The sequence below is a fragment of the Xenopus laevis genome, chromosome 1S, assembly GCF_017654675.1.
Source record: "Xenopus laevis strain J_2021 chromosome 1S, Xenopus_laevis_v10.1, whole genome shotgun sequence".
NCBI lineage: Eukaryota > Metazoa > Chordata > Amphibia > Anura > Pipidae > Xenopus > Xenopus laevis.
The window spans coordinates 52,909,515-52,934,143 of record NC_054372.1 but is presented as its reverse complement, the minus strand read 5'-3'; the positions used below and the strand labels follow the sequence as shown (position 1 = coordinate 52,934,143).

The following is a 24,629-nucleotide window of genomic DNA, read 5'->3' as shown; positions in this document are numbered from 1 at the left end:
AGTGTATAGTCACATGTCAGGTTATAAAAGATGAAAATTCAGAGCGATTATAATGAATTGCCATGAGAATATGTACTACATAGCCCTATGTGAAGAAATCCTATTTATTAATTAGTACTCTTAGAAAATATCTCTATTTTCTGAAATATACTCCGACCAAATCCGCACGGGTTATTTCCCCTTATTTATAAATACATTTAACTGAAAATTTTCTGTGCGGGGAAAAAAGTTCGAAATGTACACATTTTTCAGATTTTCCGCCCGAAAACGCCGATTTTTTTTTGGAATTGTGCACGAAAACCACAATATCTTCAGATTATTGCTTGAAGCGCAAATTAGGATATCTTCGGGAATTCTCCCATTGACTTATATACAACCCCAGCAGGTCTGAGATGCCAGATTTTCAGATTCTGAGTTTTTCCATCCTCGGGGTATAATAAATACCGGAAAAAATAATTTCAACTAACAATTCAGATTTTATAGTAAAAAAAAAACAAACAAAAAAACCTCACATTTTTGGAGTTTTTGTCATTCGAACTTTAATAAATAACCCCCTTAAAGTTAAAGGGATACGGTCATGGGGAAAAAACATTTTTTTCTAAATGAATGAATGAAAGAGCAAACATATTTTTTTATATTCAATTTTGAAATCTGACACGGGGCTAGACATATTGCCAATTTCCCAGCTGCCCCAAGTCATGTGACTTGTGCTCTGATAATCTCCAATCGCTCTTTACTGCTGTACTGCAAGTTGGAGTGATATCACCCCCTCCCTTTTTCCCCCCAGCAGCCAAACAAAAGAACAATGGGAAGGTAACCAGATAACAGCTCCCTAACACAAGATAACAGCTGCCTGGCACATCTAAGAACAACAGTTAATAGTAAAAACCCATGTCCCACTGAGACGCATTCAGTTACATTGAGAAGGAAAAACAGCAGCCTGCCAGAAAGCATTTCTCTCCTAAAGTGCAGGCACAAGTCACATGACTGGGGGCAGCTGGGAAATTGACAAAATGTCTAGCCCCATGTCAGATTTCAAAATTGAATATAAAAAAAATCTGTTTGCTCTTTTGAGAAATGGATTTCAGTGCAGAATTCTGCTGGAGTATCACTATTAACTGATGCATTTTGAAAAAACATGTTTTCCGATGACAGGATCCCTTTAACAACAAGAGGCAACACAAATTGTTTCCTCAAATTCACACTAAAGCCAAGCCAATAAAACGATACTTTTAATAGCATATACTGTAGTTTTTTTTTTTTTTAATTGTTATTATTACCAAACAATGCAAATAAACCATTGCAATTACTCCTTCCCTTCCTCTGTTACTACATGGACATAAATAAAACTCAATAAGCACTTACTCATTGACATTTATAGTTGGGATGAGTAAATTCAACCTTCTGTATTGGTTCATAACAAATGTGTAACTCAATATATCCTGTTTGAGGATCATCGGGTACTCATGTAGACAATCCTGTCTTTAGAAAGAATTTATTCAAGCAAAGGCAATATATATATTTTTTTTGCTGGCACAAACATCATATAATATACCCAGACTCATGTTTCCACACTGCTTGGTGTCTACTATGACCACATAATCTTACCAAACTTCTTTGGCTATAAAGTAATAAGATGAGAAACCAGCCTTATATAAATGTAAGGATACCATAATCAATAATGATGGCACGTACCAATAGGTTCCCCCTTCATAGACCAAAGTCTCACAGTGCAATCCACCGATGAAGTGACCACCAGCTTGTGTTTAACCACTGGAACCACTCTAGTTAAAATCAGAGAACATTCTTATTGTATTTTTTTAATTTGAAAACCCTTACTAATGTAAAACACATTTCTGAACTACAAGCGTAAAAGGGACCACTCACAACTTGGACAAAAAAAATCTGTTCCCGACTGGACACCTATAGGTGGTGTCCTGAGTGCAGGAACACTTGCTAATATGGTGCAGAGGCAAAAATATGGGGCTGGCTTATCAGCATTCGAAATGTAGGTTTTTACCACAATTCAAGAATGTTTTTTTTTTTTCTAAAACTAACACACTTACGTTATAACTTATTAAAGTATTTTTAAGATAAAAAAAAAACCTTGAAAAGCTCAAATGTAAATGTCGGCATTCAAAAGGTCACGTAGAAGTCTATGGGTATTGTCCTAGGCAAGATTTAAATGATTTTATACGTTTTTTGTGCTTGTAAATTGAATTTTCAAGATGGTGTTTCAACATTTTTTTCATTCAAGTTTTTTCTGTTCTGATTTTTTAATAAATAAGGTAACATGCTTTTTTTTTTAAATTGTGTGTTTATTCAAAGTAGAAAAAAACTCTAAAATGACAAATATGAAATATATATATATATATATATATATATATATATATATATATATATATATATATATATATATATATATATATGTAGAAGGGCTGTGGCACACACTTACTGAGGCAACAAACCCAGGTGCTAGTCACTTTGCACTTGCACTTTGTATTTATCTTGATAAAGGTCCGTGTGTGGACCGAAACGTCGATCCAATAAAATAAGTTTTATTTTTGATAAATCCCAGTGTGCGTCAGCTTTCATCATGAATATATATATATATATATATATATATATATGTATATGTATATATATATATATATATGTATATATATATATATACATATATATGTATATGTATATATATGTATATGTATATATATGTATATGTATATATATGTATATGTATTGTGGTAGAGTGACCAGGAAAAGGTGGAAAAAGGTCACTCTAGCCTGTAATTTCTCCCCAGGTACTGAGAGAGGCTCCAGGAAGGGAGTTATTAAACAGAGAATCAGCGCTCTGTTTCAAGACTTTAGTAGCCAGGGACTCCATTCCGCAGATCCAGTCCAGAGATTGGAGTTCACCTTCCACAGGAAAGCTGTCCTGTGGAAAGACTATTTAAAGTTGATTGGAATAGGCGAGTGTGTCTCTCAACAGGGCACAGCAGGTAGGAGACCTGGCTGTGTGAGGAACTCCCAGAGGAGCTGGGAGTGCTGCCTGTTACTGCAAGAAGCAGAGGGAGCCCGTGACTCTCACAGAGAGTATTGTGAAGAGAGTACTGTGAAGAGAGTGAGGAAGCCAGGAGGCTGAATAAACACTACAGGAAGGAGTCCTGTGAGTACAGGGGTGAGCCAAACTATTTCTTGTGCTGGTTGTCCACAAGGGGCCCAGGCTAGTCAGGGACTGCTTCATAGTGTGAAGGTAGTGCCCAGTGGGCTAGGTTTTATTTTTATGATTTATGTTTTGTATCCTGAAAATGGTCACCCCTGTGTCTGTGCATTATTGACGGTGTGTGTTAAAGTTGGAAAATAAACGTGTGTTTTCCTTGAAGAAGCTGTGTGTCCCTGTCTTTCTGCTCCTTTCTCCTATGCTGCCTGCTCATCATTGACTAATCCCCCCTAAAAGTTACGTGGTCAAGCCGCCAGCTTGTCACATATGGTGTTTCGGATGCGGGCAAAACAAGGAGCAATAAAGACATACACCTGTTTAAAGGGCTGATGAGCCTAAGAGACTTTACCTATAAGCCTGTGAATATGGCAATTGGTGCTGCTAATCCCATTTCTTCAGCTGTTCAGCAGGAGGCTGTGAGGGCCGTGTTAAAGAAACAGGAACAGCAAGGTGGTGACTGGTGGATGCAGTTCCACAACGATTGGGAGAGAGTCTGCGCGCCAAATGTGGTAAAGATGCCAATGGGGAAGAGATTGCAAAATGCCCCAAAAGTGAAACGTGAGCTTTTCTGTGAGTTGCAAGGAGCAGTGGCAGCTCCTGAAAAGTCTTTAGAGGAAAAGACTAATTTTTTCTGTGTACCACAGAGAGCGTTCTTCCAGCAAGCTTCCTTAAAGGTACAGCGACCTGTGTGTTTTCAACAGATGCCAAAGGAAGTGAGGGAGACTTCGCGAGTGGCAATGGAAGTCACTGTGTCTGGATCCAAGCAAGTTAACTGGGTCCCAAGAGGCGGTACCCCAAAGTTGGAGCCCAGGCGGTGGGCACAAGTGCAGCATGCCAAGGAGAGAGGGTATGCTGGTTTCACAGTCCAGTCTGGCAAGGTTGGCCAAAGATTATCCCCAGCAGTTCCAGAGAGTCTGATGCCCTTCAGGAATGGTGAGACTGTTCTTAAAGGGGTGGTGGAAAGGGAACAGCAGGCTGGGGGGATAAAAGACTGGGACTGTGGGAGGAAAGGAAAGGTCCTGGGACCTAAAGAGTTAAGTGCGCAATCAGAGTGCACTGTGCCTGTTAAAGGTACTGCTGAAAAGTCAGTAGAGGTGAAAGTGAATGGGATTTCACTGTGGGTCACACTGGACATTAACTCAACTAAGTCGTTGGTGTTGCATGAACTGTTAATGTTTGTTCTACCCTGGCAGGAGCTCCCGGAGATGCAAGTGAACTCTGAACCGACTGTATGTCTGTCTTTTGAAACCACCAAAGGGACAGTTGTCCACTCCCTGGTAGTTGCCAGTGAGGGGGAGGTGGAAATTGTTCTGGGAACAGACTTTCCCCTATTCTGGGAGTTGTGGGGAATCCACAAAGGTTTAAATGTGGAGCAATCAAACCAGGTGGTTAATAATGTCTGTTCTATGCAAAATGTTATGTGTAATTTTGCTGACCAATGTCCAGATGTGAATCCTAAGTGTGTGACTGTGGGGTGTGAAGTAACACCCAAAGTAAAAAGTTTAGTGGTGACCCCCAAAGTAAGTTTTTCCCTAGCAGAGGTGAATTCTGCAGTGCAAAGGCTGGAAGGTTTAAAGCCTAATTTAACAAACCTAAATGTTGCCAGTGTGTGTGAGTATGAGACTGCAACTCTGGTGCAAGAAACTGCAGCAAATGTGGAAAGTCTGCATGGGGTATTGTTGAGCAGAGAAAGCTCAAGTACTTTAGCAAACAAGGAGTTAAAGCAAATAGATGGTAACCCTTTGTTTCCCTGCAGAAGCTCATCTATCAAAAGTCTTAATGAGGATGGGTGTACAAATGAGCAGTCTCAGTCAGGTGGTATGGATAACTTGACTGGGCTTTTTGAAAGGGAAAGGTGTGCCCACTGTTTTAGTATAGAGCATGTTACAGACAATTGTGCTCTATATTTTGCAATACAAAGGCTGTTTGAAGTATGCAAGCCGAATTGTGGGAATGAGACACCTGAAAGTATGTCAGGGGAGAGACCTGAAATCCTTGACTGCCAAGCTGTGTGTGTGAACACAGTCAATGCAAATGATGGTTTGGAAAATAGTACCATGAGTCTTAGTGGTGATAAGCCACATGGGATGTCTGAGGAAGCGAGTGATAAAAACGTACAATTGCCTCCTGAATCTGTGTGTGTGCAGGTGTCAACCACAGAACTGTTCTCCAGTGTGAGAGTTGAAACACAGTGTGCTGTAGAGGGAAAGGTTTGTGAAGTAACAAGTTCCCCAGTAAAATGTGTGCCTTTTATTGAGAAGTGGAGTGTGCCTGAGAGTAGCTTAACGGCACAGACTGCCGGTAAAACAGTGAATGTGAACAGACCCGAGGGTGCTGATATGGAGAATGGTAACATGGCTGTCAATGGGGATAAGCCACATGGAGTGATTGCGGTTGAAAGCAAAGTCATAACTCCTGTGTTACATTCCATGGAAAGAGTTTTGCAGTCAGAATTGGTCTGTCTGACAGAGGATGCATTGGGTCCCAATACAAGCGATGCCAAATGTGAGTTGCTTGCTAACCCTGAGCATGTGACTGAGTGTGTGTCTGGTTGTATAACACAAGTCTGTGAGCAAGATGCAACCACAGGGCAGACTGAAACTATTGGCCATGGGCTTGAAGTGAAAGCCCTCAGTGTGTTTAAAAACCCATCATTGCCAGTTGCGGAAGGACCCCCTATATCCCAGGCAGTGGGTAAAACTAAAATGAAAAGCGTGCATGATGGTAACAGAGATGCCAAAGTGTGTGTGTCTTCCCTAGTAAATAAAATTCAGGAGTTGGAAGTGTGTGTGGCCGCTCCCATAGAGACACATGTGTCATGTGGTAGCAATAATACGTTTTCATTGAAGGGTTCATCCAAAAGGAACTCCCAAAAGTCAAGTAGGAGAACCTGGGTGACTAAAGTAAGGCAAAAGTGCAAGTACATGGTCATGCTTGAGAGTCACTCAGCCTTACAAAGAAGCATGCATGTGGTATCCCTGATTGAGATGTGTGTGTTGGATCTCATGCATAGGAAAGAAAACATGAGGAAACTTATAGAAATCCCTTTAAGAGAGAGAGAATTTCTATTAGGGTTTCAATGTGCTCACCCCTACGGGTTGAAGCAGAGAGGGGGGATATGTGGTAGAGTGACCAGGAAAAGGTGGAAAAAGGTCACTCTAGCCTGTAATTTCTCCCCAGGTACTGAGAGAGGCTCCAGGAAGGGAGTTATTAAACAGAGAATCAGCGCTCTGTTTCAAGACTTTAGTAGCCAGGGACTCCATTCCGCAGATCCAGTCCAGAGATTGGAGTTCACCTTCCACAGGAAAGCTGTCCTGTGGAAAGACTATTTAAAGTTGATTGGAATAGGCGAGTGTGTCTCTCAACAGGGCACAGCAGGTAGGAGACCTGGCTGTGTGAGGAACTCCCAGAGGAGCTGGGAGTGCTGCCTGTTACTGCAAGAAGCAGAGGGAGCCCGTGACTCTCACAGAGAGTATTGTGAAGAGAGTACTGTGAAGAGAGTGAGGAAGCCAGGAGGCTGAATAAACACTACAGGAAGGAGTCCTGTGAGTACAGGGGTGAGCCAAACTATTTCTTGTGCTGGTTGTCCACAAGGGGCCCAGGCTAGTCAGGGACTGCTTCAAAGTGTGAAGGTAGTGCCCAGTGGGCTAGGTTTTATTTTTATGATTTATGTTTTGTATCCTGAAAATGGTCACCCCTGTGTCTGTGCATTATTGACGGTGTGTGTTAAAGTTGGAAAATAAACGTGTGTTTTCCTTGAAGAAGCTGTGTGTCCCTGTCTTTCTGCTCCTTTCTCCTATGCTGCCTGCTCACCATTGACTAATCCCCCCTAAAAGTTACGTGGTCAAGCCGCCAGCTTGTCACAGTATATATGTGTATATATATATGTATATGTATATATGTATATATGTATATATGTATATATATATATATAAAAATACAAAAAAGCCATGAATTATATCCTTATAAATGGATAAATGGTGAATAGTGATGTCATTTTTGTCACATGACTCACTAAAACTTGTGTATTATAATGAATAAAGTACCCCTTGTTGGAAAATATGAGGCTATTAGAAGTAACCTCGGAGTTCCATGACCTGTATAATGAAATGGCAGATTACAGACACTGGTGGCATGATATGGTTGCATATCCCACAAAGCTATTTGCTGGCCTTTGTATCAGGAGTACCCTATGCAAGCCCCTCTTTATTAGGAATAGTGCATACCCTCAGCTAGTTTGGAATACATGGATTGCCTACAGCCAATGAAACAGAGCAATTCAATTAAATATGACTTTATAGTTGCAAACAAACCCCCACAGTTTGGAACAGACTGTACTTACCTAGTGATGTCATATGAGTGTGCTCTCCAGCAGTGAATCACTGTGCAAAGAAAAGTAAATACAATGTATGTTACATGGATCCACCAAGCAAAGCATCAGTAATATTTCAGGCTGAAATGCAAGCAACTCACAAGGTGGTGGTTGTGCTTCAGGTCCATGTAGTGCATACTGGGATATATTCCAGATATAAACATAAAACAGCTGGTCAGCGGCACACAGAGTGGAGTCATCTTCACTGATAGCCATGTCTCTCACTGCAGCTTCATAATGTGACTGCAAGAAGACCAACATGCCCCACTGTTAGAAGTTCAACTCCACTACCCTTGCTGCTTATCAGTTGCAACTGGATTAAACTATTTGTGATCATCGATGGAGTTTGGTTTTCAAGTGATTTCAAACTCTGGCCAGGCAATGATAATATTGTCTAGAGCAGTGCTGTCCAACTTCCATGGTACTGAAGGATAACATTTTTATGGCCTATGTGGTGGAGGGCCAATAATGGAAGCCAGTGTTAAGCTCATTGTTTTTAAACCATGCCCACTTTTAACCACATTCATGAACTTTTAATACCATGTCCACATTAATAGTGGTAGCACACCAAAATACCAAATGGTTGATGCTCACTGCAGGGATATCACTCATGAAAAATTGAAGTCATATTAAAACATAACCTTAAATCCATATTCTCCCCTGTGGATAACACAGCACCCCCACCCCAGTACATGATTAAACACCTTAGGGGCCCTTAACAACAATTTTCAAATCCTAACAAATCCCCCAGAAGAAACCCTACCAGGCTCACGTCCCACAGGCAGAGTAGGGCACACACATAGGATCATAGGGCAGGTAGAGTATGGTACACAGGGAGCATAGGGAAGGCAGAGTATGGCACACACAGGAACATAGGACAGGTACAATATGGCACACAGGGAGCATATGACAGGCATAGTATTGCACACACAAGGAACATAGGGCAGGTAGAGTATGGTACACAGGGAGCATAGGGCAGGCAGAGTATGGCACACACAGAGAGCATAGGGCAGGCAGAGTATGGCACACAGGGAACATAGGGCAGGTATGATTAAGGTGTTACATCACACATACACCTGGAAAGCTTCCAAAGACTTTGCCTCCGTCAGATATGTGCCAAAAAGTTATTAGTCCTGCAAAAAAAGATATAAGAAGGCAAATTAATAAACTTCATAAACTCTGGTTTCTATTTGATTAAACATTCAAATCATTGAATACAGTTTAAAGTAATAAGGGACTGCTGAATCAGCTTTGGTCATAGGAAAAGGAAAGTTAAAGTAGCAGCACATAAATCAGACTTAACTTTTATATATCATTTACAATGAAAGGCCTCATAGAATGAGGTAGTAAAAAAGTTTTCAAAGAAAATCACTTTGGATTTTAGATTACAAATGTCCTTTGCATAACAGGGTTCATTGATCTTCTGCAAATCTTACCCTTACCCTCAACTTACCCTTTGGTCCACTGGCTACCAGAACAGCACATTCATTCTTCCAATCACGTGAATTCAGAAATATTAGTCTTTTGATGATTAAATCGTCTGAAGATCCTATATCAAATATAATATATATATTTTTATTTTGTTAATTTTTCACCGGTACATTATAAATGAAAGGGAATAGCATAAATAAAACCCAGACCTGTTTCAGTACTCAGTCCTTCGTGCTTAGGAGCGTTAATACTGCAGATCACAGTGCCAGATATTACATTCCAGATAAAGATTTCACCACCAGAACTGGAGGAGGCCACAAGGTTTGGGGGAAATGAAGCAACACAGAGAATTTCATCTTTATGTCTGTTTCTCTATAGGAAGAGAAAATTGCGAATCCAAGTTACATGAAGTGTACCTTGTGCATTTTCATGGATTTAATCATTATTATTATTAATATATTCTATAAAGCTGTATAGTTGGAGGGGGGGTATACAGGAAACATACAGAGTACACACAAATACTAACCAATATAGGAGGCAAAGAGGACCCTGCTCTTTTCAACTTTCAGGGGCAGATTTATCACGGGTGAAAGTAAAATCGAGGGAATTTTCGAAGTTAAAAAATTCTAAATAATTTTTGGATACTTTGACCATCGAATAGGCTACTACGACTTCGACCATTCGATAATCGAAGTACTGTCTCTTTAAAAAAACGTCGACTTCAATACTTCACCAAATGAAATCTCCCGAAGTGCTATGTTAGCCTATGGGGACCTTCCAGAGCATATTTGTAAGTTTTTTGTATTCAAAGGAAAATCGTATGATCGTACGATTCGAAGTACAATCTGAGTACGATTGGAATACAATGGTACGATGCAAAAAATCCTACAAATTCGACTTCGTATTTCGTAGTATTCAATTCCACTTTAGTAGTATTCAATTCCAATTTTCCATTCGACCCTTGATAAATCTGCCCTCAATGTGCAGAATTGCTTACACAGTTCCCAGCTATAGTCAGGTGATCCCACTGGTGTCTAATAAAAGGGCAGCCAAGTTTGGGAGTTTTAACCTTGAAAGTTAAGTTGCAGGCAAAACTTAGTCCCTTTTATAAAATGTATAATGAAACTATAGAATTCTTCATGAATCAGATAAAATTGAGCATAAGACTGGCCAGATATGGGATGACTTTGACGTAGTTGGCCAGCTTAAATATATTGCAATAAATGAACAAACAATCCCCGTTTTGTTTAAAGGGTAAGGCATTTTTCAGTAGCAGTATGCACAAAATGTCTCTGTCTTAAATATATTGATAATGGGTTGAGTGCAGAGGAATCTTGTATTTGACTATATGTATTTTGTGGTCACAGCCTCATTGCACCCCCGCCTAATGGTTTTAAAAATTAGTGGTGAGCACAACTTCTCCATACAAAGACAGTACCCAGGCAAACTATCACCTGTTACATGATGTCATATACTAAGGGGCATATTTATCGAATTTCGAATTTGAAAAACGTAGAAATTTAAATTCAAAAAGACCAACCGAAATTAAGTTAAAGTTTTTTTTTTGGGCGAATAGGTCAGTTTTCGAATCAAAGTTTTCCCAAAAAAAACTTTGATTTTCAAGTCCACCAATTGACTCCAAATGATTCTAGGAGGTCCTCCATAGGCTAAAACAGCAATTCGCAGGTTTTAGATGGCGAATGATTAAAGTCGAATTTTTAAAGAGACAGTACATGATACATTTCGATATTCAAATTTTTTTTTACATTCGAATCAAATTTGAACTATTCCCTAGTTGAAGTACACAAAAAATAGCTCAAAATTCGATTTTTTTGAATTCGAAAATTCACCTCGACCTTTGATAAATCTGCCCCTAATAGTTATGTAACTAAATCTCTTTGACATCGGAGACAATATTGTACCATGATATACAAACATATAAAAGTAAACAATAAAATATAAAGTGATGTATCATTTCTTTCTCCACTTGACTCTGAAATGAAATGCCGCAGATTGCACATTAATCCTAAACATTATAAAAATTCCTGTTTACCAGTTCGCCGATCCAGGTGGAATTTAGATATTGATTCTCCAGTACTGCTGAATCTTGTTGATCCTTTAGAAAAAAGGGAAACTCCAGATTCAGAGAACAAATACTGATAAATATAGAAGGTAATAAAGGATTTTATCAATGTAAATAACAAAATCAAAGCAATCGATTCATATCAATCACCTAGGGAAGCATATCGATACATCAGTTTGATCAATCAATATCCCATAGCCTAATATTGAATTTGTTATAAGCAATTTTGATTGTATTGATTAAAACAATGAAAAACATTATAAAAACGCTACAATGACATTTCAATATATTTTTCAGTGTTGGAATCTACAATCAAGAAGTTGCTACCCATCTGATGTGTGTGAATAATCATCTGGCACCAGTTTTATGTTATTACAGTCTGCAGTATATATATATAGTGAATAAAGTACCCCCTCTTGTAAAATATAAGGATATTATAAGTTACCGAGGAGTTTCATGACCCTATAAAAACACGAGGCCGAAGGCCGAGTGTTTTTATACAGGTCATGGAACTCCGAGGTAACTTAAAATATCCTCATATTTTACAACTGGGGGTACTTTATTTATTATAATACACAAATTTTAGTGAGTCATGTGACAGAAATTACATCACTACTCACCGTTTATAACTGATGACATCACTACTCACCGTTTATAAGGATATAATTTACAAGATATTCATGGCTTTTGTGTATTATATATATATATATTCTCTACATCACATAGTGTATATTATGGAAACAAGTGGGAAGACTGAGGCTTCTGAGCTAAGTTATACTGCAAAACTATATGTATCTTGTGAGTCCCCAGGCACATTACATTTACTAGGAATTATACAGTATGTTGCAGCCCTAAAGAGTTTATTCTGGGAGCACTTTTGTTTAACAGTGGGTGGAGTGTTTATGTCCCCCCCAAGGTACCATTAGATTTGATTGCACAATAGTGTGGTTCTGTGTGTGCTTACCCCTAGGTTTTTACATTTGTCTGGACATTTGCCTTCAAATCACACGTTCCATTTGTCATTGACGTTAATAGCAATGGCAGTCACAGTTGATACTGGCAGCAACTTGTTCCAGCTGTGACAGGCACTTGCTATTAAAGTCAATGACAGAAAGCATGGGTGGTTTATATACATTAGTGTGACATTAGCCTGAGACATGTTGCATATACAGAAGACATGGTATGCTGTAAATTGTATAATTCAGATTAGCATCATCAATTAATGGTGAGTAAAAGTAATAGACATTTGCACTTACTGGATAAATGGTGATGTGTTTGTCACAGCCAACAGAGATCATAAACCTTTAAAATATTATAAAGTTATTATTAGTGAACAAAACTTGTAGTGCATATGCGTCTGTATTTCTATTAATCATTGTAATATATATTGTGCATATATACTGTATATATATATATATATATATATATATATATATATATATATATATATATATACTGCCTTGACGGTACGCATCAGCTTATACATAATTTGTACAAACTTTGTAACTAATAGTGTCTCTTTTTACTAAGGGGGTTATTTACAGGGGCGATCCTGGCCCTTCTGCCGCCCGAGGCAGCTTTTTGTTGCTGCTGCCCCCCCCCGGTGCGCTCACCTTTTTGTTCGAGGGGGGTCCACGAGGGCAGCGGAATAGGTACCAGGAGTGGCATTTTTGCCGTCCCTGGTACCTAGGGGTGCGCTGCCGCCTGAGGCAAGTTACTGGACTCGTCTCGTTGGCGGAGCGCCCCTGGTTATCAAAGTCCGATTTTATCTCAGTATTTTCTGCTAAGAATCCACTCGCTTATTTACTATTACATTTTCCCAAAAATTTGCTTTGCGGGAAAAAAAAATCAGATTTTCAAGATTTTTTCAGATTTTTGCCCGAAAACGTCACGGTATTGCACGAAACCCGGCACACATCAAAAAATTATTGGGACTTCTCCCATTGGCTTATATGCAACCTCGCCAGGTCTGAGATGCTGGATTTTCTGATTCAGACTTTTCTATTCTCAGGGTTTAATAAATTCCGAAAAATTCGTGATTTTTTAAAAGTCCAATTTTATAAAAAAAAAAAATCATCATGAATCATAAAAGCCTTTTTATACTATGACCAGAGGTAAACAAGTTAGGGACCACCGTATGGAGTTTACCGTGACGTTGTATGGTGGCTTATCAACTTTATGATCATAACTAAAATATCCCTGTTTTTGTAAAAACATGCACTTGCATTTATACTGAATTACTTATGAGACAGGGGACCAGGGAATGTGCATTGATTAATTGGCCAAATCAGTGGCACTTCCATTGTATTTAAATACACTTTAACTTAGCCTTTTGAGTGCTCCCACAACCCCCCTTTTTTATATTGATTTCTGCATCTGTTGACCATATAAGGTCTCTAGTAAACAATTTTTTTTGGCACCCATAATAATATAGATCCTTGGAATAAATGCAGCCATTTGTCTTGACTTTCTAGAAAATGCAATATGCTAAATTATCACAGGCTTATCCTACCGGTTATTATGAAGCCAGGCATAAGTGCAGTCATACTGTCTCTCTGTTGAACTGTCTGGGAAACCAAAAAAGGAATGTAACAAAAACATTACAAACAACTTTTTGTATATTCTTCAACAATAACTATTTTATACCCAACAAATACCTTTCAGCAAGGCCACCTTTCCACGTCCCGTCCAAACGTATGTGCAACTGCAATATTGTAAATTAGGAAAAGATACGGCCAAAGGGTTGTTATGTTGTGACAATAAACACACATTGCAGTTATTCTGCCTTTGGCCGTATCTTTTCCTAATTTACAATAATGAACCTTTTGTATATGTATTGCGACAAGCTGATTGCCTGTTAACACAATATTTGAGGGAAAATTAACTTTGGTAGGCAGTTAAGTGTAGGATCAGGATCATAAAGACAGTTTTGAAACTGTGTCGTTATACAAAACACAGGTTTATTTAGGCACATTAGCATTTCAACTGCATGCATTCACAACTTTTCCCCCACTCTGGGGTTCTTACCATACAGGTTGGCTTCCACACTCTGAATATTCTGGGATTCTCACTAAGCCTTGCTGACTCTCCCTCTAGGGACACAAATTCACCAGCTTCTGGCCTGGCTCACCTTCTGGCTTTCCTCAGTCACTTTAGACTTAATCACCTGGCCATGTCTCCCTCTGCACCTTGTAGTGGCAAGCAGCACCTCAGCCCCTCTGGGAGTTCCTAACACAAACAGGTAACCTTCCTGCTCTGTGCCCTGCTCTGAGAGACCTTCACTCTCATTAGAATTAAATACCTTTCCACAGGACAGCCTGTGGTCTCCAACATACAAAATGCTCCACTAGAATGTATTGCATGTTCCTTCCAGAACACTATAGCTTCCAGGGCCAGACAGCAGAGAAACCATTCTCTGTTTAGTAACATCTCCCTTGTAGATTACATCTCCTATGGGGGAAAAGTTAAAGGCAAAACACACCTTTTTACACATTTCCTTGAGCACTCTACCACAGTATATAAATTCTTCTCTTTTTATATAAATGCATATAGATAAATATCAGTCAAACCTGGCACAGCTTCCTTGAGGGTCTTCAAGCAACTTATAGAAGTTGAGTTCAAGTCCCATTCCTTCAAACTGCCATCCTTGGCACCTGAGAACATCCTATAATTATAAGATTTATAATGTTAACCTTATGATTCTTTTAAAGACTGAGAATTGCCCAAATGGAAATGCATTTATAATATAAATTTTTAGTCATAACTAAGTGACAAGATCTACTTAGGTTTCTCCAATGAATTTGAACATACTTGTACATTTGTGTCTTAGTATATAATCAATGTATGTGCTGACTCATATCAACAAGTGTTCAGACCTGTCAACCCATCTGGATCTTGCTATATTTAAAACCCCTATCTTGGAAGAACAAGAGGTGTGAGTGGGTATAAGAAGGTGTGGCTAGTTCATAGTGGGGGATACCTGGGGGCTGTCATGGATGTGGCCAAAGACTTCTTGAATATTGGTCCCAGAGGTTGATATCTCTGAAGTCAGTCATAAATGAGAGACAATGAAATATAGAGACCAGAGGATTTGTCGTCCACAATCTTATTGGAATTGCCTAATTTAATTAGTTAGAGCTGGTGCCAGTGGCTTTAGAACGAAAACTGCTTTGTTGTTGCTAGTGATTAAATATCATAACTATAACCATAACAAGAAGGTCACAACAGAGAACAAGTCAGAATTGAAAATGAATAGGAAAGAGCCTCAATCTGTGTTGGTGTTATTGGGGTCAGTGGCCCCTACAACCAAAGAGCAATTTCATTTTCAGTTATGAAAGTGCCAACATAGGAAGGCTAATTATTCAATCACAAAAAAATAAACAAAAGTATAAAAAGCTGCATAGAATGGGTCATAACATTCTAAAAAATTAAGCTAAAAGTGAACTTCCCCTTCTAAATTATTATATAAAGCTTTGTTAAAAGTTTAAATTTTTTACTGTCCTTTTCATTTCCAATGCTAAGAGTGTGTATACAGTATGTAACTTTTTTTTTTAAACCTGTATACTGAGTTTGAATAAATGATGCTCTTAATTGCTCGATAATGTTTTAACAAGTATACAGTTAATTAGGGGACAAATAAAATGACAATCCTTCCTAATTGCATAACTGGAAGATTAAAAGCTTATGAAATAGACAGTTGGCTATTCTGCAGAGGAGACAGCCACTAACTGACTGTGCAGAAGGACATGTGGATGATAATTACAGGTTGCAGGTTACACTACATGTTAACGGCTCAGTGTGTCCATGGGGGATGTTAATACAGGAGTACTGCAGCAAATGGTATTTCTTTCCTTTGTAACAAGGGATTAGTGAGATCAGCTGTATGTACAAAATGCATGGACACTAATGAGAATCTCTTGTTACTAAACGATAACAAGCCAGTCTGCTACTGTAATTCTGCTGAAGGCCAATTCAAGGAGACAGATATTTATGAACGGTCTCACGGAAGAGGCGACAGGAGCTAGCGTAGTAGGGAAGTACATGGCCACTTACAGGGCAGCTGTGTATTAACGTATTAAAAAGTTAATTATCCCCTAGCTTCTACTTTTTTTACTTAGTCTTTTTTTTCATCAGGTAGACTAGGCAAACAGGCCCAGATTTGCCACGAGGCCACAATGGCTCCAGGCCTAGGGAGGGATAAATTAAGAATCTGTAACTGGAAACCCATTATTCAGAAAGCTCCAAATTAATGTTTAAATGATTTTTAAGCAGACATAAGGTATGGAGATCAAAATTATAGAAAGCCTTCTTATCTGGAAAGCCTTGTTTTAATTGCAATCTCTAGTCCATTTTTCAGTGATTAAAGTGAATGTAAATGTAAAAATATGGTTATGTAAAATTATTTTTGACAATGTAGATTATGTGAACATTATGTGAATGAAATATTTGGATATTAAGAAGTACACCTATTACATGGAAAGATGGCCTTCTGTGTACTGTAGATTATCACAAGAATATGGTGCTTTTCTTTATTATTGTAATTTTATTTCCACTGTGCATTGACATTGCCATCCTCTAACTTCTGAGATTTGCACCTGCCCCATAATGTCCATAATATCATTCATCTGTAATATAACTGCAATTACGACACACTCACTTCAGAAATATCAGAACTCAAATTCTGCTCCAGTGCAATAACCCATAGTAATCAGTCTACTGCAGAGAATCCCTTACTGTGGGACGGCCCTCCCTGGGAGAGTTTGGAGCAGTGGCAGGAGTGACTCAGCCTGAAGGCCAGTTAGGGAGAGATTTGGGAAGAATGGCCAGGTTGAAGGTCAGGCATAATAAGATGTGGAGGCGTATGTATTAGAAGTCAGATTCTAGTGGTTTTAGAGGATTTTGAAACCACGACTAAACTCACAAACTCTAAAACCACGATTGCCATCAAATTTAATAAAAGATCCAATTATAAAAAGTGCAAAGGAAAAAAAAAAACACTGAATGATACGCTAAAAAATACAAATGCCTCAAAAACTTTGAGTTCTATTTCTAACAAGAAAGAATCAAAAACTCTCTAATAGTTTGAATTGATTAAAAGCAGTCCAATAGGATCAGCGCAGCTCCCATTGACCTCGGCAACTTTTACGAAGTTTGGCATTAGAGGTTTTCCTGATTTTTACACTAATAAATCTTGACAATTTAAAGCTTTTTAAAAATATATGAAAACCAGTTGTTAGTAAATGGCCCCTTGGAGTGAAGTTTTTTTTTTGCGGTGGTAGATATTCTTTGAACTATGACTGAATGACTGATACACCTATATCTGTACCCATTTTATTTATTATCTGTACCCAGTTTGTGTTCCTAAGCTGAGGTGGCTGATGTGATGCTGCCCCCCTCCCCACCCCCTTAAAAGGAGAACCAAACCCTTAATTATAAAAACTCCTACCCCCCTACCCTAAATAGACCCCCCCTCCCTGCTCCCCCCCCCCAGCATAGCTGTTACCTTAGGTAAATGTCCCTAAATCTTTATTTCCCTCTCTTTGCAGATTCAGCGCAGCGGAGCTCACAGGCACCATCTTCTTCTCTTCGGTCTTCTTCGGGAAGTAAGTGCCGTATCGGTGCATGCGCAGTTGTAGCAGTCTTTGGGTTTTTGACAACAAAAGAGCCAGAAGATGGTGCCGGCGGGCTCCGCTGTGCTGAATCTGCAATGGGAGGTAAGTAAAGAGTTAGGGGCATATACAGAAGGTAACCCCTAGGTTGGGGGGGGTCTATGTAGGGTAGGGGGTAGGGTTTTTTTATAATTAAGGGTTTGGTTCTCCTTTGACTTTGTTGTGTTGAAGGGAGTCAGGGGGTGCATTGCTTTCCGGTTTATTATCCAGAAATTCGGCTGATAAAGTTACCGTGAGCTTCTGTTTAACCCTTAACCAACGGCTGGACCTTGGAAAAAGGCTTTATTAGAAAAAAATTGACAACCACTTTATGTAAATAAATCATAACTCCATGTTTTTGGGGTTCCTTCTATACACCCTTATATTGTACAAAGGCATGGAATATGTTGGTGCTTTATAAATGCATATTAATAATAACCATAAAAAAACTTGTAACGGCACTGGGGAAATCTGTCCAGTGTTGGTAAAATGAGCCCTTTCTGTTCAGTTCATACCTGTTACCAGTATTGTCCAAGGCCAGGCAGTTGATTGCAGAGCTACCATGAGCTCCTCTGACTTCTGAAACAAGCTTTCCTGTGAGTAGGTCCCAAATCTTTATTACCTACACAGGAAATCACTTAAAATAAGTTATAAAATTATGTTTAGATTGCATTCACACGCACACATAGACACACACATGAATAAACACACACACTGTATAATAAATTGCTTTAACAATCAGCGCCGGATTTTACTTCTGGGCGCCCCTAGGCCGCACGGTCTGACCAGGCGGCCGCGCGGTCCTAGCGCCCGCCTTTCCAGCGCGCCGGCGAAAAAAACGCCGGCGCAGCTGGTGTAGCTGAACAGCGGCTGTGCGGCATGCCGCCCCTATTTTTTTGCCGCCCTAGGCCCGGGCCTATGCGGCCTTGCCGCAAATCCGGGCCTGTTAACAATGAAGAAGACAAGATATTAAATGGCTCCAGATGTGTGCATTGACAAATTAGACTTTTAAACATGGGTGATTCATGAACTGGCTGATACTCTTAGCACATGGATACCAGATGGGATTGTTAGACCCCAATAGGTGAATGAAGAATTCTATGATATTATCAGTGTATGACCATTTTTAATATTGTGTAATATGTGTAATTTTGTGGTAATTCTCAGCTTGGTGATTGTGTTTTTTTTTTTCTTTTCTCAACCATTTTATCTTGTTGAATTCATTTTTATTATCTGCTCCAAAAGTTCTATCATCGTCTTTTTTGTAAAAAAAAAAACACCATTGCGTTGTGTCCTAGAAATCATGGATTTGGTTCTCTGGTTGTGTGGCCAGGGCAAAATGGATGACAGAACATGGAGCAAGCAACACAGATAGTGTTCAAGGCATATGCATTTTGTGTACTAGGATAAAAACACACAAAGCTATACAGTACAATTGAGTACCTAACCGGTTACCCTGACAGATGTTAATTAGTCATATTAACACTGAACCCAGAGCACACGTGTCCATTATATGCCAGATACAATTTCACATTCATTACCCACCGATCCCTCTGAGCAGCTGACAACTTGTTCTAAGTACTGGTTATACTGGCAGCAGGTGACTGGCTCTTTGTGGGAAACAGATGGGAGATCAGCATGTGTTACACTGTAGAAGTAAAAACAAGAAAGTGTAAGGCATATTTAAGTTGTTATAGAATTGAATGTAAGAAGGATATATGCAACAATGTGGGCAAAGTTTGCACCTTGGAATTTGTATAGGGTTGGCACTCTGGAACACGTTTCCTCTTTCCATTAAATTACAGTATCCAAATAGTAGTTGGCTGTTCTCACAGTGGTCAGATCAACTAATGAAAGCAAAAATCTCTGTGGCTGATACTGGTTACTGGACTGGGACACACGTTGCTCTTGTTACTGCATATATCCCAAAATTGATTCAAGATTACTCAGCCTCTATGGACATATGAAAATCATGGCTGCTATGTGGTGCTTCTTACTTGTCTTGAAGCTGTAACATAGAAAATGAATCCGTTGCAATGTAAAGCGCTCGGAAATGTGGTGAGAAGAAGCATGTGGCAATTTCCCCTCTGATCTGACTTGCTTTGGATATCACATTGATCAGGCAGGTATGTTCTTCAATGTCCCAGACCTGTTAGAGTGAATGGCATGGATACAGATAAACAATGCTGTCTGTGTTGAGTAATTTACATACTGAGTTTATTAATTACTTAAAAGCAAAACTGGGAAGAAGCTGTGACTTCTACGACTCCCTCCTGCCTTCTACATGTAACATGCATCTATATATGCATATTACCTGCTAAAATGGAATGAACCCTAGGTATGCATTAATGGAAGGCAGCAAGAACGTTATCAGCCAAAGTGCCTATCCATAATGGTGCAATATACTGTATAAATGGCCACGTTTAAGGTCACCTCTAAAGGAAAAGGAAAAGGAAAAGCTAACATGAAGTAAGCTTTGTCAGAAAGGTCTGTATAAATACACCACTAAATCCTCAAAGTAATGCTAATTACCCTGGTTTCTATGCTGGCATGTAGTAATTTTCTGTATTAAGTACTAACTAGCCTTATATTGTGATATTTATATTCTGTATATACAGTATATTGTGAGTGGGTCCCTAAGCTCAGACAGCAACACAGAGCATGTGCAGTGAATCAGCAGAAAAGAAGATGGGGAGCTACTGCGGCATCTTCAGAGGTCCAGATCTTCCCTGCTAAAGGACTGTGGTTGCCTTGGGCTGGTACAGAAGCCCAAAACATATTGCACAACATTTTCTAGCCAACTTCTTTAGTCAAGCTTTAGTTCTCCTTTAATTATATTACCAGGATCTGAAGATTATTTATTTACACTTGATTTTAAGATCACAACACAGATTAGTAATGTCCTTTTTATCTAATTTTTTACTCATTAAATCTAGCTCATGTAATTGAATGTTGATTGGCTGGAGCTGTAGTTACCCTTGTAAGCCAGATCACTGCACCATATTAAACACAAGAGTACCAACATTACTTTTATTGATAGCATGTGTTCATAAAGCACCAAGATATTCTGTATAGCTGTATCAAACATCTTTTCTGCTTCACTAACATCCATTAACTGAAAGATTTACAGGTCCAGACTTACTTGCTCTGTTCCCTAGCTATATGAACGTTTGGATATTTTGGCATTATTTAAAATGACTTAAATATACTGTATCTGCTGCATACATGCATGTGCTGAAGTTCATTAATTACCATCACAGTGCAGTCTGTAGACACTGAGTAGATCTTTGAATTTTCATCAGCAATTTGTAGAAATGTAATAGGTGAAGAATGTCCACGCAGCAAGCCAGTGGGCCACCTAGAAAATCAGTCATATGAAGCAGGATGAGTTAAGGTCTTCACCGATAACAAAGCGTTAAATATAACTTTTTTGGAACATGTGAAAACTCATCAAGGTTTCTTATGAACCATTCTTCAAGTGCAAATGTGACTTTGTGGCATGCATATGTTAGCAATGCTCAACAATAGGTTATAGACAAACATATTAGAAAAATTATGTTAAAAGTAAAATATATACCTTTTTGCAGATATAAATAAAATTATATTATTTTTATACAAACATGCCTGATTCCACAGATTAAACCATGATTATTCCAATAAGCTATTTCTAAAAAAGAGAGTATATTTTGCTTTTAACACTGGTGTAAGCTTACCTAGGGTGCAAGAAGTTTTTTAGTCAATGATTGTTGATTTCAACTTCCATAAAACATCTTTTTTTTTTATTGTCATGCTATTTATTTGTAATGGTGGACACCTTTGCAATTGATAATATTGATAATAACACTTACCCAGGCACATATGGATTCCAGATACGAACAATCCTATCTAGCCCTCCTGTCACAAGAATGTTGCCTTCTTTGCAGAAATCAAATGCCTTTACACCTCTTTTAACTTTAAATAAAGATTCGTCGCTGATATTTCTTTTGGGAGGAACATTCCCCGACAGCATGGAACGTTTACTTCTTGTACTGCTAGAATCCATGAGATCTTTCAGTCTTTTCTGCATGTTTTTAGTACCCTCTACACATCCTGTCCAGAATTACAGAATATGTGAAATTTAAGTTGGTTTTAGCAAAAGATCAGCTCAAAGATAATAACAAAATGTTAAATATACAAATAAGTGATTGTAATGCACTCTCAATATTGGGGAAAATGACGGGGTACATTTAAGAGAATTTAATATCTACTTGGAGCACTCACAGGACATATGAACGAGTGAAAATTTTTTTTTTTTTCTCAGCGTTTCTGTCTTGCTAAGAGGACCTTTCTCAGAATATCCCAAATGTACCAGTATTCCACACATACCAGTATTCCACAACCTAAAATAGCCACTTGGTTATTTAAATTGATGTCCAATCCACTCTCTGTGATGTCATCAATCAGCAGTATATACAAGATAGAAACATCATGAAACATAAAATCATTGCAGATATCACATATGGTCTTACAAAAGATGATCGTGCCCTGACAAAATGTTAGGAGACACAAGTGCATTGAAGAGAGAGACAGAGCAGAATCAGTTACAAAAGATAATAGAGGACCACCGGGCTCAGTCATAGATTGATTGTTACTATAAAAGGGGGAAGATGGCTGAATGGAGCCACATGAGCAAAGTAACAGGCGACCTGATTTTATGTACAACTATTGTGGTTTTCATAGTAACCAAAGAGACATACAAGGAGCGCTTAGTAGCCACAGCCCAGCCTACAGCAGACTACACACCTATAAGTCTGTATACAGACAGGCTAATGATGCCCCTGCACAATATATGGAGTGAATGCATATAATGTATAAGTTTATAGTCCCATAATGTACATGTACTGTGCTGGGGCTTCTTAAGCCTGGCTGTGCCAGGGGTGATATTACCTTTCAGAACTTATATAGATGTATAGGTGCGTAGTCTGCTGTAACCTATATGTCAGCTGGACTGTAGTTCTTTGTTACTATGAAAACCACTAGTACATAAAATCAGGTCGCCTGTTACTTTGTACATGTGACTCCATTCAGCCACCTTCCCCCTTTTGTAGTAACTAGTGATAAGCAAATTTTTCGCTAGATTTAGCTGTGAAAAAGACATCCTATAAACTTCAATGGGTGAAAAAAACTGTTTCCCGTCAAAAAATTATTTGTAGCCCATAGACTCCAATGCATTTGACAAATTTGTCACTGCTTCGCAAATTTTCGGGGGAAGCGAAACAAGTCAGATTCATCTATCACTAATAGTAACGATCAATCTATGACTGACCCTGGAATGCTCAATTTTTTATGTGGTTATATAAACACATACATATTATTTATTTTGCAAATTTTACAACTATCTTACCAATCTCTTATCCAATATTAATTCATACTATTAGAGGTGACTTTTTCCTTTGTATATAGCCTGATTGCTTCCACAAATTCTGATCAGATTGCTGTAAAGGTCAGGGCCGGTGGGATGGCACTTGGAGCGATTCGTTTTCCAAAGTCGCCCGAAGTTGCCTGACGAGGAAACTTTGGAAAACGAATCGCTCCGAGTGCGTCCCGCAATTGACATTTTAGCCAGTGGGAAGGCAGGGGAGGCAGTTCTGAGAGATTAGTCGCCCCGAAGAAGAGGAGATTTGTTGCTGGGCAACTAATCTCCCCGAATCTGCCTGTGTGCCCTGACCCTAAAAGTGAGCACTACCAGGACAGTGTGATTACTTACCTACCTATTACAAGAGCAGTGTAATCATCATTGGAGCTTGAGATAATAGAATCAATTGTGTGAACATATCTGATCTGTAATTAATAGTAAAAAAACAAAAACAAATGAATACATTCACTTAGGAATAAGCTTGATATTGGTGTGTACTATTTCACAGATTCAAGCTGATGAAAAAAAATCTCATGATTTACATCAAGAAAAAACTCAATAGAATATTATTGGAACATTTAGAACTGAATTATGTTTTTGTCATCAAATTTAATCTAGTCCATTATGTTTTGTGGAAATTATTCAACTTTTTTGTTGATATACAAAATATGTATTGCCATAATGGGATACATTGGATTTTAGCACCACTATAGGTACTGTTTTGTTTTTACATTTGTATTTGGAATGCATATTAGCTAGGATAAACCAAATTATAATATGGCACAGAAAAGGGACTTGAATTGGAGAAAGGAAGGACCAGCAATAATAAACTTAGGTTAGGAAAGGCAGAATTCAGAAGGCCAAGAGGAGAACAGATGAAGTTTACCTGGTGTCTTTGCAATTTGAACAGGGATGTAAATTATAAATAATTATATGTAATAATGTTTCTAAAAAACTGTGTTCATTAAAGGAGAAGGAAAGTTATGGCACCCCAAGTGGTTGTTTCTACTTACCTGACACCCCAGGAGAAAACTGCACTGGCCTGGGGTTATTCCAGCGAGCACCACAGATCGGTCGTCGAGAAGAAAGAAGAAGCCAGAAGACAATCGCTCCGTGGTGCTCACTGGAGTAACCCCAGTGCAGTCTTCTGCTGATAGGATCACCGGCCAGGGTGTCAAATACAATGACTCTTTGCAACTTTCAAATGGGGGTCACTGACCCCAACCTAAAAAACAAATGCTCTGGCAGATTTATTAAGAGTCGAATTTCAAGTTTATGGGAGTTTCTAAAAACTCCTATAAACTCCCATAAACTCGAAATTCGAATTTGAAAATTTCAATTTTCAATTCGCTCCTTGATAAATCTGCCCCTTATTGTTATTGCTACTTTTTACCGCTCATATTTATATTCAGACCTTCTTCATATTCCAGTCTTTTATTCATATCATTGCATGGTTGCATGGGTAATTTGGACCCTAGCAA

General features: G+C 38.7%; 1 protein-coding gene across 1 annotated transcript in view; it reads right to left on the bottom strand.

Annotated features, from left to right (window-relative positions):
• Positions 1–24,629, bottom strand: part of LOC108706690 (WD repeat-containing protein 64) — a 44,988-nt gene that overhangs the window by 3,094 nt on the left and 17,265 nt on the right. The window contains exons 10-25 of the mRNA XM_018243320.2: positions 23,504–23,573; positions 21,602–21,842; positions 21,006–21,111; positions 19,751–19,902; positions 19,299–19,401; positions 18,269–18,375; positions 14,676–14,770; positions 13,619–13,673; positions 12,363–12,408; positions 11,077–11,139; positions 9,233–9,395; positions 9,046–9,141; positions 8,667–8,725; positions 7,694–7,835; positions 7,563–7,602; positions 1,696–1,784 (exon numbers count right to left, since the gene is read on the bottom strand). Coding sequence (XP_018098809.1) covers positions 1,696–1,784; positions 7,563–7,602; positions 7,694–7,835; positions 8,667–8,725; positions 9,046–9,141; positions 9,233–9,395; positions 11,077–11,139; positions 12,363–12,408; positions 13,619–13,673; positions 14,676–14,770; positions 18,269–18,375; positions 19,299–19,401; positions 19,751–19,902; positions 21,006–21,111; positions 21,602–21,842; positions 23,504–23,573 — 1,627 coding nt within the window. The remainder of the gene's footprint in view (positions 1–1,695; positions 1,785–7,562; positions 7,603–7,693; positions 7,836–8,666; positions 8,726–9,045; positions 9,142–9,232; positions 9,396–11,076; positions 11,140–12,362; positions 12,409–13,618; positions 13,674–14,675; positions 14,771–18,268; positions 18,376–19,298; positions 19,402–19,750; positions 19,903–21,005; positions 21,112–21,601; positions 21,843–23,503; positions 23,574–24,629) is intronic.